This window comes from Eurytemora carolleeae, unplaced genomic scaffold, assembly GCF_000591075.1.
Source record: "Eurytemora carolleeae unplaced genomic scaffold, Eaff_2.0 scaffold158, whole genome shotgun sequence".
Lineage (NCBI taxonomy): Eukaryota > Metazoa > Arthropoda > Copepoda > Calanoida > Temoridae > Eurytemora > Eurytemora carolleeae.
The window spans coordinates 76,085-91,286 of NW_019396117.1; the positions used below are offsets into that span (position 1 = coordinate 76,085).

The 15,202-nt window shown below is 33.9% G+C and overlaps 3 protein-coding genes across 3 annotated transcripts in view; 2 read left to right on the plus strand and 1 right to left on the minus strand.

The window, feature by feature from the left end:
* LOC111695454 (uncharacterized) overlaps positions 1 to 11,146 on the minus strand; it is a 15,595-nt gene extending 4,449 nt beyond the window's left edge. The window contains exon 1 of the mRNA XM_023464786.1: positions 11,142 to 11,146. The gene's annotated coding sequence lies outside the window, so the exon portion shown is untranslated. The remainder of the gene's footprint in view (positions 1 to 11,141) is intronic.
* Positions 1,623 to 2,498, plus strand: LOC111695453 (nucleoside diphosphate kinase A 2; the record flags this gene model as incomplete). Its single annotated transcript, XM_023464785.1, is given in 2 exon segments — positions 1,623 to 1,829; positions 2,219 to 2,498. Coding segments are annotated over 2 exon segments (333 nt in total), but the record flags the coding sequence as incomplete, so codon positions are not given.
* Positions 8,086 to 15,202, plus strand: part of LOC111695452 (uncharacterized) — a 32,191-nt gene continuing 25,074 nt past the window's right edge. Inside the window, exon 1 of the mRNA XM_023464784.1 lies at positions 8,086 to 8,683. Within this exon, the coding sequence (XP_023320552.1) occupies positions 8,369 to 8,683 (315 nt within the window). The 5' untranslated portion in view covers positions 8,086 to 8,368. The remainder of the gene's footprint in view (positions 8,684 to 15,202) is intronic.

The window sequence follows — 15,202 nt, forward strand, 5'->3', positions numbered from 1 at the left end:
GGGGGGGGGGCCGGTGGGGTCCAAAAATTGTTCTCTAGGACGGACCCAATCGTTCTCTAGATGGGACAGACCCCACTTTTAAAGACGTGATTATAGTTTGCTACGTCCTTGACCTTACTAAGACTTTGTGAAAATGTGGATTTGTAAGAGCTAAATTTGCGGATTTTTTTTACAAATAAATATTACATTCCAAATACAATAATACAATATTTTCCGTAGTCGTAAAACATGCTTCTATTCCATTGGAGGAATTTTTACGATATGTTTATTTACCTAAATAATAAGGAAAATGCCGCAAGCTTGGTTTTGTTTATACAGTCTGAGAAAATATAAAGCGGAAAATGCTTCTTCTGGACTAAGGTTTCCATGCATTACAGTTCATCAAAACTATTCAATTTACATTTTGATTTATTTCAAAAGAGTATTTTTGAATAGATTTAACTGAGAAAACTGAACATGTGATGATTAAGCGGTAAAATATTAGTTTCCTTGGCTGTATAATGTCGTCTTCGTTTTTTTAGAAAAGTGAAACTCAACTGTTGCAACTTCCGGTTGATTTTAGATTTACCGGTCGCTTTACGTAGACTCCACGCCTTTACTTCTGGAATGTCTAACGCTGTTATCAATTAGTCTAGTTGCAATCTAATTAGATTAAGTTATCATACTGTTAAATGTAGGTTGGTATCGTTTTCGAGATATACTCGGTCTTAACAATTTCGTGGCACGTTGCTTATATCTCTTTAAACTAATCTATAAATTCTATAACTGATCTGCCTTGTGTTTTCGTAAACTATCTATATTACTATGATCATTTACTTATCAAACGTTTATTCCGATTACCGGGTCTGTCCTAGTGAACGATTTTTGGACCACCCTTCCAGGCCCCCCCTTCTTCTATCAGTTTTGTACATGACCATTTATTTTTCAGCAAATTTATTATTTTTTTTTTGTTATTTAGGGTTAGGTTAGGTTAAGACACTTTCTGGGCCGNCCCCCGGACCCCTCCTATCAATTTTGTGCATACCATTTTTTTAGCAAATTTGTATTGGTCATGTGGCCGCAGCGCTCGGCTCCCTAGCCTGTGCTAGCCGCAGCGCTCTGCTCCTAGCCTGTCCTAGCCGCAGCGGTCGGCCCAGAAATGAGCTTTACCTAGCCATAAATATACATTAATTTCATTAAAAATTGTTGATTCACAGAGGTTTTTCCTGGCCGCAGCGCTCGGCCCCCTAGCCCGTCCTAGCCGCACCGCTCGGACCAGAAATGAGTTAAACCTGACCCTCAAAATAATAAAAAATAAATAACAAATTTTATGGGAATAAATGGTCAGCGAGTGGGGGGGGGGTCCAAAAATCGTTCTCTGGGACAGACCCCGACCTGTTCCCCGTACCACCCTCACCTGTCTAATTGGAGAATATTTTTTCGACATAAGCCTTATTAGATTGTTTGTAAACAGTAATCGGTTTTAGCCACCGAAACCAAGTTTATTGTGTATTTAAGAAGAATTCTGTTTTGTACAGTATATAATTTCTCTTATGGCCCACCGTTAGTGCACATCGGGCCTTGTCTTTAATAACGTTGCGTCCCCCCCTGTCATTAAACCTTGTTAGAATTTTATTTTCTAGGCGTCTGTGGCCCATCTGGAAAACCACTACGCCGACCTCTCCAAGAAGCCCTTCTTCGCCGGTCTGGTGAAGTACATGGCCTCCGGCCCCGTCGTAGCTATGGTCTGGGAGGGTTTGAACGCTGTAAAGACTGGCCGTGTTATGCTGGGAGAGACCAACCCTGCTGACAGCAAACCCGGCACCATCAGAGGAGATTACGCTATCCATGTAAGTATAAATAGAAAATTGTAATGTTTGTTTGTCCGATCATAACTCATGAACTCCAGGACCGATCTGCCTCAAATATTGATTGGGGAATTTGGGATATCCACGGGAATTTCCTCTTGAGCAGGAGATGTAACTTTATTTCCTCTTGAGCAGGAGATGTAACTATATTTTAAGTTTTAATAGAGATTATATATTTAATCTGGTCATTATTCAATTTGCTTTAAATCTGGTGATTACATAATTGTTCTCTTTGATTTATTTTTCCTCTTTGTTATTACATTATTGTGTATTCCCAATCTGATTTCTCAGATCTATTATACACGTCATTATAAATTTTCCACATATTTTGACTTTAAAGTATTTTTTTTTAATTTAAATTTTTTGTTTAGGTTGGACGTAACATCTGCCACGGCTCTGACGCAGTTGAATCTGCACAGAAGGAGATTGCTCTGTGGTTTAAGCCTGAGGAGCTCACTAGCTGGGAACCTGCCCAGAACCCATGGATCTACGAATAGATGGAGTAACTTCAGTCCATAGAGCTACGAAAACCTGCGTCCATGGATCTTCGACAACAGTCCCTTTTCTAGATATCTAGTGACAATCAAGCCTGGTCTGAACACACAAATATGTAATTTTTAAACTTTTAAAAATAAAATATTTTCCATTTTATTCAAATTTTTTTGACATTGTCGAACGAGGAAAAATTTGTCAAACCCCAGTTATGGTGGTCTATAAGGTTTACATGCAGGGTTACGCACCAAGGATCAGACTTCAGAGACGACTCTACGGAATGTTTTCTTGTAACCAGTGCTTAGGATCCGGATCCGCAAGATTTTGGCTTTCTGGATCCGGATCCAAGGGGTAAAATATCGACCAAAAACTGCAAAAAAATTTGCTTCTATAACCAAAATCTGAACTTTTGTAAAAAAGAGATTATAAAAAATCTCATTTCTGAATGGTTCATCAAGTTAAAGTATAAAGGATCCGAATCCACATCAAAATTAAATGGATCCTAAGCACTGCTTGTAATCATGCGATTGTTTCAATAAGGAATTAAATATTTTGAGGCAGAGGACTTTATTTAACCTTGGGATAGGGATTGTTATTTTTTTGAGTTTTTGGTCGTCTTTACAGTCCATTCCTTGTGGATCACTCTGAGCCCGTTCTCTCTGTAGATAGTGGTCGTGAAGTTCACGTAATTTTGGGAACGATAGTTTGGCCTCTAGATGTCTCGTATGAAATCAGTTAAGAATTTTGCGTGAGACATCTAGCGGCCGAACTATCGTCCCCCAATCCCAAATTACGTGAACTTCACAACCACTGATCAAACATGATGCAGAGAACGGGCTTATCAAGAGTGGCTCGATAATTACGATATTTATCATGGTCGATCTGATTGTAGCGGAGAATTAATTTGTCATGGTGTATTTTTATACCTATCCCTCATTTCTCCGGAACTTAAGAAGACATTTTAATTCTGCATAGTGTGTTAAAACTAACTATGCATTTATCAACGAAAATTGAAGCAAACTAGCATTGAAAATTGATAAAATGGTTCAATTGAGACTTGAATTTGTTTGATATGATGAGCCTGGATAAACAGGGTGTCTCCATTAAACATGATGTTTTTTTACAGCCTTGAATCAAAATACTGAATTTTCAACACTCGTACGGTAAAATTTGCCTTTCTGTTTTTTTTTTCAATTTTACCTTATTACTTCGTGTTGTGCGGGGGGGGGGTATTTTGAATAATATAAATCCCTGTTTGAAAAATTTTGATGTCTTGTTTATATAATGGCCGATTTCTTAGACGTTCTACCATAGGTTGAACCATAGTCACACATTGGTTACGCTTTACCAGAGCAGTGTAGAAAGATAGATAGATACGACCTATAGTTGTACCTATGGTAATATGAATAAGAAATTGGACATAAGCCCTTTACTCGTCTACATGCTCGCTACAGCGAGAGGGAGGGAACCGCCGGACGCCATGAGCCTCTGCTATGCAGACACGAGCCTCCCAGATTTGCTAGACAGACCGAGCCTCCACTATACAGACCAAGCCTCCGCTATGCAGTGAACGAGCATCCACCATACAGAACAGCTCTTTTTTAACTCGTGATTTTTTTGTGTAATGATAAATGCTAACAATTTTTTTGACTAAGTGGCATTAGAATTTTACTAAAGATAAGATTTATTTATTGATTGGCATGATTTACATTTCTTAGGCAGAAAAAAAAGCTATTTAGAGAAATATTTCTGGAATAAATTCAGTTTGTTCTATTGTAATCTTTGATTTAAACGATACATTTTTTTGAAAAATTTAAGATTTAAATAAACTTGCAAATTTTCGAGATTTAGTTTGAACTACAAACAAAAGATACAAATTAAACCAAAGATTATAAAAGATTAAATGAAATTCAATTTAAATTTTTTCTCTAAATATTTTTCTTTCATATAAAGAATGTTAAAAATTTATATACCACTTTATTAATCATAATTATGAACTATTCTTGATAATTGATAAATATTTCCCATTGAGAAACCTCTCTTGTCATAATGTCAAAAAAATTTGAAATAAAGCTTTTATTAAAACTTAAAACACGAGTTTAAAAAACCCTTCTGTATTACACATTTTGATGTATTGCGCATGCTCATTTCTTCATAGCGGAGGCTCATGGCGTCCAGGGGTTCCCTCCCTCTTAGCGAGGGTGAGAAGTTGCACCACAGTTGAAATCTAAAAAAGTCTGAATTTTGAATATTTTTTTCAACTTTCATACAGGAAAAAGTAGACTGACTAATGAATTCCGCAAATACTTTCAAAAATAGTTTCGTCTTTGAAATGTCATGTTTCCTGGGACACCTTTACTATAAAAGAGAACCAAATTGATTTGTCAGAATATGGTGTTAATTGGCACACCTGTGAGTAAACGCAAACCCATGCAAAAGGAATTGAGTTTTTGCCACAACCTCAAATTTTCTAATTTCTATATCTCTGGAACTAGGGGGTATAAACCTTTGATATTTCAAACTTAGATTATTTGATCTAACAGAATTAATAGTTTGAAATATCTAAGGTCTACGACATTGGGTTGCTAAGATATAGGGATAAGAATATTTAAGTTTGTGGCAAAAACTCAGTTCCTTTAACGAAGTTATTCCCGCATATGTTGCAAATACGTGGCTTTGTGGGAAAACTGACAATTTGCAAATAATTAATCGTAACATTTTAATTCATAACGGTTAAGCTAGTTTCTAGATTTTACAGGATAAGCGAGATACACAGACAATCTCAAGGACAATCTCTTAAAACATTTTAAAGATTTTACAGGATAAGCGAGATACACAGACAATCTCAAGGAATAATAATGGTCCTAAAACATTTTAAAAAAATGAATATTTGCAAATTATCTTTTTTTCAAACTCATGATCTGTGTTCGTTTCCCTTTATTCCATTTGACAGCCCAATTTTTTTTTAAATAATCTTTTTGTTTATTTTCCTTTGGTTTTTAACGATTTTTTTATCGATCTTGATGGTTATTATATCGTTAGAACTGACGAGGGTCAACCCAGACCGAAATATATTTTAATAAATGTGGAACTTACATCTACTTTTTTTACTCTACAGGAGTTTGGTCCATCATCGAATTTTAATTCTTCCGGAACCCTGATGGATCCTATTAATTTCTTATAAAGTATAAATGCTAGAGGTTTCGTCAGAACTGCAACATACATAAATTCTAATATTAGTACATACTCTTACTCAAGAAGGAACAGGAACTGGAACTGTTACAAATAACACAGAAACTGAAATTGTTAATAAGAAAGGAACGGAAATTTTTACAAAGAAAGAACTGAAACTGTTACTAAAGAAGGTACTTGGACTGTTACCAAAGAAGGAACTAAAACTATTACTAAAGAAGGAACTGAAACTGTTACTAAAGAAGAAAATGAACCTGTTACTTGAGAAGAAACTGTTACTAAAGAAGAAATTGAAACTGTTTATAAAGAAGAAACTGAAACTGTTAATAAAGGAGGAACTGTAACTGTTACTTAGAAGTTTCAAGGAACTGAAACTCTAACCAAGGAAGATACTGAAACTGTTAATAAAGAAGAAAATTAAACCATTATTGAAGAAGGAACTAGAACTGGAACTGAAAAAGAAACTGAAACTATTAAAAAAAAACGATCTGAAACTGTACTAAAGAAGGAACGGAAAATTTTAATAAAGAAGGAACTGAAACTGTTACAAAAGAAAAAATAAAACTATTTACTAAAGAAGGAACTTGATACTGAAGAAGGAACTGAAACTGTTACAAAAAAAAACGAACTGAAACTGTACTAAAAAAGGAACGGAAATTTTTAATAAAGAAGGAACTGAAACTGTTACAAAAGAAAGAACTGAAATGGTTACTAAAGAAGGAACTGTTACTAAAGAAGAAACTGTTACTAAAGAAAAAACTGAAACTGTTACAAAAGAAGGAATTGGAACTGGAACTAAAGAAGCAACTGAAACTATTATACTAAAGAAAAATCAGAAACTGTTACTAAAGAAGTAAATGAAAGTGTTAATAAAGAAGAGAGAAACTGTAACTAAAGAATTGCAAATAAAACTGCTACTGAATGAGAAACAGAACTGTTAAAGGAGAAATCGGTCTGGTTTAAGATTTAAGATTTAAGGGTGGTTACATCTGAGCAACACTGAAGCATAAACTACCATAAATAATATTTTCAAATCTGCAGTTGATGTAAGAATCGCCAATAGGCTATCATTGGTAGCATTAAATTTCTTTTCTTTTAAAAAATATATTTCTTATATTTAACCTTCTCAAGAAATTTTTTTTTTTTCATTTCCAACAACGATTGGAAACAATTTGACTTCTTTACCAAACTTGTTAATTATGGAACTATTAATGTAATTTGTAGAGCTTTTGCAGTTCAGGTATTTAAAATTTGAAATGCTAAAAGTTTACATCTTCCGTTTTCAAAGATATAAGGATTAGAAAAGTAAAGTTTGATGTGAGTGATCTCATTGTTAAAAAAACATTTTGTTTGTTTGAAAGTATAACATGTTATATCAACGAACATTTTGTTTGTAATTTCGAGCAAAATGTTCACAATTCCGAAATACTTCTGAAAAGTTGGATTTTTAGAACAACATTTTAGAGCCTTTCTTTTAGTACAGTCTCATTGCAATCAAAATTTCTTTTAAATGTATCTATAATTTATTAAAATAATAATGTTGAAAATTGTGTAGAAATCTACAATAAAGCTACAAATCTTGAAGTCGTTAAGCTATCAACAACACGTGTATTAAGCTATCAACAACACGTGTATTTTTGGTCAACGAGTTAGAGTTGTAAAAGAGAAACCTTGTGATCTTAGAGTATCAAGATTTCTAGAGATCTCAGTTTAGCAAGGAAGCTGCACTAGGATTTTAGAGTTTCAAGATTTCTAGAGATCTCAGTTAAGCAAGGAAGCTGCACTAGGATTTTAGAGTATCAAGATTTCTAGAGATCTCAGTTTAGCAAGGAAGATGCACAAGGATCTTAGAGTATCAAGATTTCTAGAGATCTCAGTTAAGCAAGGAAGATGCACAAGGATCTTAAAATGTCATGATTTCTAGAGATCTTAGTTTAGCAAGGAAGATGCACAAGGATTTTAAAGTATCAAGATGTCTAGAGATCTCAGTTAAGCAAGGAAGATGCACAAGGATTTTAGAGTATCAAGATGTCTAGAGATCTCAGTTAAGCAATGAAGATGCACAAGGATTTTAAAGTATCAAGATGTCTAGAGATCTCAGTTTAGCAAGGAAGATGCACAAGGATCTTAGAGTATCAAGATTTCTAAAGATCTCAGTTAAGCAAGGAAAGCGGCGTAAAAATAATCAATTTGCAAAGAATATTTTTTCGATTAGTCATAAACTCTTATCGGCAAAAAAAGTTTGCGTAATATTTCTATTTTGCAAATTATGCATTAAGTAAACAAATTGTCAGTTCAATTAAAAGAAAAATTCACCTAAGGTCTGCACAAAGTACAGAAATATGCATTAATTGAGAAATAAGGGAATGTTTTCTTTCTTCAGAACAAAACCCTGTAATCATTTGGTTCTTTGTTTTATATATATCTCTTATACTTAATCTTTTCGTAGTTCTAACTGAATGGTGTGTGTATATATGGCTGGGTGGCGGACTGCCTGTATGAAGTTCTGCGTGCTGGGTACAGTACCTAGAGAAACCGGAGAGCTCGCCCCCCTCTATACTCTCTAGTACTAGGAGCAGTCCAGTTCCAAACCGTCCAGGTTTAGGTTCCCATCCATCATCAGTTGGAACCTAGCTTCGTATACATAAACTACCTGTAGAGTTTACAATAGTATTGTATACCCTGAAACTCGACTGAGTCGGATATTGTATGAATATTCTCAGTGATGGATATCTGTAAATCAGAGAAATTCTTGGTTAGGAAAACCCATGTGAAGGTTCGGTTTTAGTCCTAGCTCCAGGTTGGGTTTCATATCTAGACCCTAAGATAAATGTGAGATGCCTGGAGGAGAGGAATATTTGGTTGCTCTGGGTCACATTCCAGTAGAGGAGGAACAGGGGGCTGGATTAAACAAGAAGAAGGGATTATGGAGTGGGATCAAACAGATCTTCCATGCCAAACCTCGGAGGACATCACGTCATCCTCGGAGGCAGCTCTCCAGTGACTTGTCCTCCATGAGCTACTCCTGCCTCGGAGAGGCGAGGAGGGACGAGGAGGAGGAGTATATGAGGAACCAGGCCGCCAGGAGACTCTCTAGAAACCTCTCCTTGAGTCATGAGAGCGTGTTTCAGATAGAACCCAATCTTATTCAGGTAGGGATTAAGAAACATGATAAAGATATATAGTTTATCCAGGTACTTATTAACATATATGATAAGGATATATAGATTATCCAGGTAGGGATTAATATACATGATATAGATATATAGTTTATCCAGGTAGGGATTAACATACATGAGAAGGTTATTTAGTTTATCTAGGTAGGGGTTAACATACATGATAAGGATATATAGTTTATCCAGGTAGGGGTTAACATACATGAGAAGGATATTTAGTTTATCTAGGTAGGGGTTAACATACATGATAAGGATATATATAGTTTATCTAGGTAGGGGTTAATATACATGATACGAATTTATAGTTTATCTAGGTAGGGGTTAATATACATGATAAGGATATATAGTTTATCCAGGTAGGGGTTAACATACAGAGAAGAATATCTATTTTATGCAAGTCAGGTATTCGACCCCATTGTTCGGGTTCAGGCACAAAAATTGTACAATATTGTTTATTTCTTGAAAGACAGGATAAGTTAAAATTAAAAGTTAATTAGTATTTAAAAGAAGAGCAAAGATTTTATAAGGGTGGGAGAGGTTTCGCTAGTTCTTTCCTCTTTATTTCATTAAATGCAGTCTTGTTATTAATTAAAAGTGTTGGCGAAAAATTAAAAAATCAATTTCTGACCTATTCAAGATGTGGCATTTACACATTTTTCATGCCTAAAAATATCCATTAAAACCCGAAAGAAAGGTCATTTGATTTGAAAGTAGCATTTGTAACTGCAGCAGAGTCTAGATCAATAAAGTTTTATGTTTATTGGATCTCACGTATCAAACGTACTAGTATCATTTTTACGTCTAATGTAAACCGAGATTTTAAAATTTTAGCTATTAAACCGTTTCTCTAAAAGATGCAATTTTCCTTCGTAAATCGTATTTCGTGGATTTTTCTCTTTGAACTTATGCTTTTTAGAAAAATGATATATGTCGACATTTTTTTCGAGCAAAATTATTCAACTTGAACCATTCATAAAATCCTGTCGGGGGGTTCGTGAGTTGCCTCAAAAAATTTAGGTCTGTTCGGTTCAGCCGTTTTATAGAAATTTAATGGACAGACAGGCGAGCAAGCAATATATTTATGTATAGATTTCTGTTGACTTAGAATATTAAACTTAATTAACTACTAATTGAAATATCATTAATTTGAAAAGTTTGGGGGATTTAGTTAGGATAGAAATAACACTGTTAACTTATTCTAATGATGCGAAGGCGCAACTAGGGGTATAGAAAGGGGGCGGGGGAATCTTAGCACTTTAAAAAGTGATTAAAAAGTCTACAATTTCGTCCATTTTGTAAATAGAAAAATATAGAAGTTGTAAAGGGGCATATCTTACAATAAAAGAAGCAATCAAGGCTAATCAAGGAAATCAGTGGAATAATTGTATAGAATAAATAAAAAGAATAATATATTTGGATATTTTTTCTTTAGAGAGAGNATACAATATTCAGACTAATGCACAGGATGATAAATATCTAACATTTCCTAATTTATCTGATACAATATTCAGACTAATGCACAGGATGATAAATATCTAACATTTCCTAATTTATCTGATACAATATTCAGACTAATGCACAGGATGATAAATATCTAACATTTCCTAATTTATCTGATACAATATTCAGACTAATGCACAGGATGATAAATATCTAACATTTCCTAATTTATCTGATACAATATTCAGACTAATGCACAGGATGATAAATATCTAACATTTCCTAATTTATCTGATACAATATTCAGACTAATTCACAGGATGATAAATATCTAACATTTCGTAATTTATTTTTATCATAAGTTTTGCGAATGAATATTTAAATTGTAATTCTATTTTTAGTTAAAATTTTATTAATTTTGGTGGTTTCAGATTTAGCACTTTCCAATAAAAAGAATGTTTTGAAATCTTAAAGAAATTTCTTACTCATAAAGAACTCTGATTTTGTAATTACTAAATCCTTGTACCCTGATGGTGTTAACCTTAGATATTTCAATCAAGCAAAATAAAATGTATATATTATCGAATGTCTACGACATCCGGTTGCCAAGAATTAAGGATTGGCCAACTAGAGTTAGTGACGAGTAATCAGTTCTTTTGTTCAGAAGTTTTGAAGTCACGGTTTGTACAGGTTTAGTAAATTTGTGTAAATATTCCAGGAAAAGTGTCAATTAGTTATTTCTTGTTTGACCCTTGCCATGCACTTGGTAGAAGATTACATCAATAGGAAGTAGGTAGATAGATAGATAGATAGATAGATAGATAGATAGATAGATAGATAGATAGATAAAAGAGACAGATAAGGTAAACCACGAAAACTAACTGAAAAGTACCGGGTTATTAAAAAATAAAGCAAGTTTAATGACGTCTTAAACGTGGTGCATAGTAAAGGAGGCCGTACCATTGTGTAAACAAAACATCTATGGGTGGTTGACCTCTTTTAAAAACATGCAGTGTTGCATTGCCAAGAAAAGGTAATTCTGTAAAACTAGAAGATAGAACTTCTGCCTCGTTGAACTTCGTAATACAATAGCGTGTTCCATGGTCTTGTCTGTCTCGTTATACTTTGTAATATAATAATGTGCTGCATTGTCTGGTCTGTCTCGTTAATCTTCGTAATATAAAAACGTTCTGCATTTCTGGTCTGTCTCGTTGAACTTCGTAATAATATAACGTGCTATATTGTCTGGTCTAACTCGTTAAACTTCGCAATATAAGAACGTGCTTCATTGTCTTGTCTGTCTCGTTGAACTTCGTAATGTAATAACGTGCTGCAATGTCTGGTCTATCTCGTTAAACTTCGTAATTTAATAATGCTGCATTCTCTCGTTTTGTAATATAATAACTTTCTGAATTTGTCTCGTCTGTCTTATTAAAGCAAAAGTAATAGATAATGATCATGTAATAGAGATAGCAGCAAGTTGTTTCTCACAGAAAAGAAAACTATTTTTACTTCCGGTAACTCTGATTATTACCGTTCTTAAAACCGGATATAGTTGATTAACACAGGAAGTTAGAAGAAGAATGATTTTCAACCTGTTGTTAAAGAGCAAAAATAAAGACTTTTTTGAAGAAATAAAAAAAACACAAATCTAAATATGGCAACTGAGCTGAAAACTTTAGAATTGTGGATACCGAGATATATGCTTGATCTCCTTTTTTAATTTATCTCAAGATTAATTAAACCTTTAGTTTGTGTCCTGGAAATTGTTTAAAATTCAACCAATCAGAGTGTTGATTGCAGAATTCGAACAGCCAATCGGAAGCCAAGAAATTAAAAAAAATTGCCCGCGCAATTAATGAAAGAACTCTTATTGGTTGCAATCCATCAAGGAAGTCCAGAAGAGAGGATTAAGCATAAATTCAAAAGTCTCGATAGTGGATACAGAAATCAGGATAAAGGGTTGTCAGTTCAGAGCTGGGAAATTTAGAATGGGATACCATTAATCCCGACTGCTTAATCCGAATATCCAATGTGGACACTTTTAATTTCTTGCTTAATCCACTCTTTTTTGGATTTAGTATATAAAAATCAAAAACCGTTTTTAAAATTGAGAGTCCTTCCCGTTTCTGTATATTAACTATATATAAATCTTAAATGGCGCGCTAAATTTCAAATTTATCGGCTTCTTTTTACGCGACTCTGATTGGTTGAATTTTATACACTTTTCAGGATACAAGTACAAGGTTAATTTTAATTAAGATAGTCTCGAGATTAGCAAAAACAGAGGATTAAGCATTAATCCTGATATCCACCATTCTAAAGTTCCCAGCTCAGTTTAGATATCTATTTTGTGTATAAATGCATAAGGATATATAAATCATAATATTAGTAATGATAAAGCAACTTGTTTGATCGGTAAAGATAAGGATTCTTAATGGAATTGAGTCTTTGCCACAACTCTGATTTTCTATTTTTATATCTTTACAAACAAATGTCGTGGACCAAGGATATTTCAAACTAGGAATTTTGTTGGATAAAATAATCTAAGGTTGAAATATAAAAAGCTTACAGGTTTAAATGATATGGTGATTAGAAAATTGGGATTTGAAGCAAAGACTGAATTTCTTTATTTTAAAGTTTCTAAACCGGTGGAACCAAATAAACTTTGGAAAGGAAACATATTTAAACTTTTCTCCTTTTACAGAGATTTAAATTATTGCAAAGGAGTTGAGTTTTTGCCACAAACTCTGATTTTCTAATCTCTATATCTTTGTAACCCAATGTCGTAGAGCTTAGATATTTCAAACTATTAATACTTAAAGATAAAATAAGCTAAGTTTGAAATATCAAAGGTTTGCACCATCAGGTTTCAAAGATATTGGGATCAGAAGATTTGAGTTTGTGGCAAAAACTCAATTCCTTTCTAGCTTTATTCTTGCAATTGGGTGGGAGTGGGTTTTCCAGTTCACTTTGAAATGTCAAATTTCTCGAAAATAATTTAGATTTTTCTCATTTAAAGGTTTGGACTTTTTATCGACTAGAAGTCTTTTCAGAAATAATTAAACAGAATTTTAAATGCGATGACTTGAAATGACTTGACTCGTAGCAACAGCAAGGTGTTTAAGGTGATAAAACAGCAATTTCAAGTCATTCATCATTAATAGACTGCAGGCATGTCAAATTAATTACTTTAAATCGTGTAATATCTTTAAAAGCGATTTTGTTGCACCAGAGGCAATAAAGGAAATTATCAGAATTTATCACTTTTCTAAATTGTAAAATTATACAGTGAAACCTTAATAACAAATACATCGAAAGAATTCATCAAATGTCGTATTCTTCACTTTCTGATAATGGAATTATGCAGATATTTAGTTTTTTTAATTAAATAATTATATGAAACTCTTTAAAACTGTTCCCGTATATTCATGTCTATATATTTATTTTCGCAAATACTGAAATTTACGTAATATAGTATAAAACTCATTGAAAAATTGTCAAGAAGACGTTTGATAAATTCTTCCGATATATTCGTTATTAAGGGTTTCACTGTATGATCGGGGCGATTAATCAGTCCGGTTTCAGTGCTGTTATCAAAACCTAAAAACAATTGTCAAGACGAGATCTGATAAATTCTTCCGATGTATTCGTTATTAAGGGTTTCACTTTATCTTCCTCTGTGTTACTCAGATGAAGGTTTAGTTTATACCGTTGTGAATCAGACATACCTTACTATGCATACAGTCCCTTTAGTCGGGGTTAGGGCGGGTTAAAATACTTAAAGAAGCGTCTGTGGGGTATTATAACGGATACGGGGATAGGGTTAGGACCTTCATGATGGAGTTACTTGGGTGGATAAATTTTTAAGGAGACATTTTGTATGTATCAGAGATATTACAGTACTCAGAAATACACTTGGAGAAATTGAAGTTTTTCAGCTCTTATGCAGGGTTAGGATTGATAGTCTACAGTTATAAGGATAAGGTGTAAGGATTAGGACGGTTATCGCGAAGTAAGGACAGGTATAAGAAGTTGGACGAATATAAGAAATAGGATGTATATTAGAAGTAGGACGAATACAAGAAGTATATCGTATATAAGAAGTATATCGTATATAAGAAGTAGGACGAATATAAGAAGTAGGGCGAATATAAAAAGTAGGACGAATATAAAAAGTAGGACGAATATAAGAGGTAGGACGTATATAAGAAGTAGGACGAATATAAAAATTAGGACGAATATAAGAGGTAGGACGAATTTGAGAAGTAGGATGAACATAAGAAGTAGGACGAATATAAAAAGTAGGTCGAATATAAGAAGTTTGGCGAATATAAAAAGTAGGACGAATATAAGAGGTAGGACGAATATAAGAAATAGGACGTATATAAGAAGTAGGACGAATATAAGAAGTATATCGTATATAAGAAGTAGGACGAATATAAGAAATATGACGTATATAAGAAGTAGGACGAATATAAAAAGTATATCGTATATAAGAAGAAGGACGAATATAAGAAGTATGGCGAATATAANGGTTGGAGATAAGAGGGAAGAAGAGCAGGGAGAGGGGGATGGATGGTTGATAAGAAAATGTGGAAGCACAAAAGGGAGATGGGGTAGTAGACTTGTAAACCAGCTTGTTGTTAGAACAAAAGGGAATTGGGGTAGTAGACTTGTAAACCAGCTTGTTGTTATAACAAAAGGGAAATGGGGTAGTAGACTTGTAAACCAGCTTGTTTTTAGAACAAAAGGGAGATGGGGTAGTAGACTAGTAAACCAGCTTGTTTTTAGAACAAAAGGGAGATGGGGTAGTAGACTTGTAAACCAGCTTGTTGTTATAACAAAAGGGAAATGGGGGTAGTAGACTTGTAAACCAGCTTGTTGTTATAACAAAAGGGAGATGGGGTAGTAGACTTGTTAACCAGCTTGTTGTTATAACAAAAGGGAGATGGGGGTAGTAGACTTGTAAACCAGCTTGTTGTTATAACAAAAGGTAGATGGGGTAGTAGACTTGCAAACCAGCTTGTTGTTAGAACAAAAGGGAGATGGGGT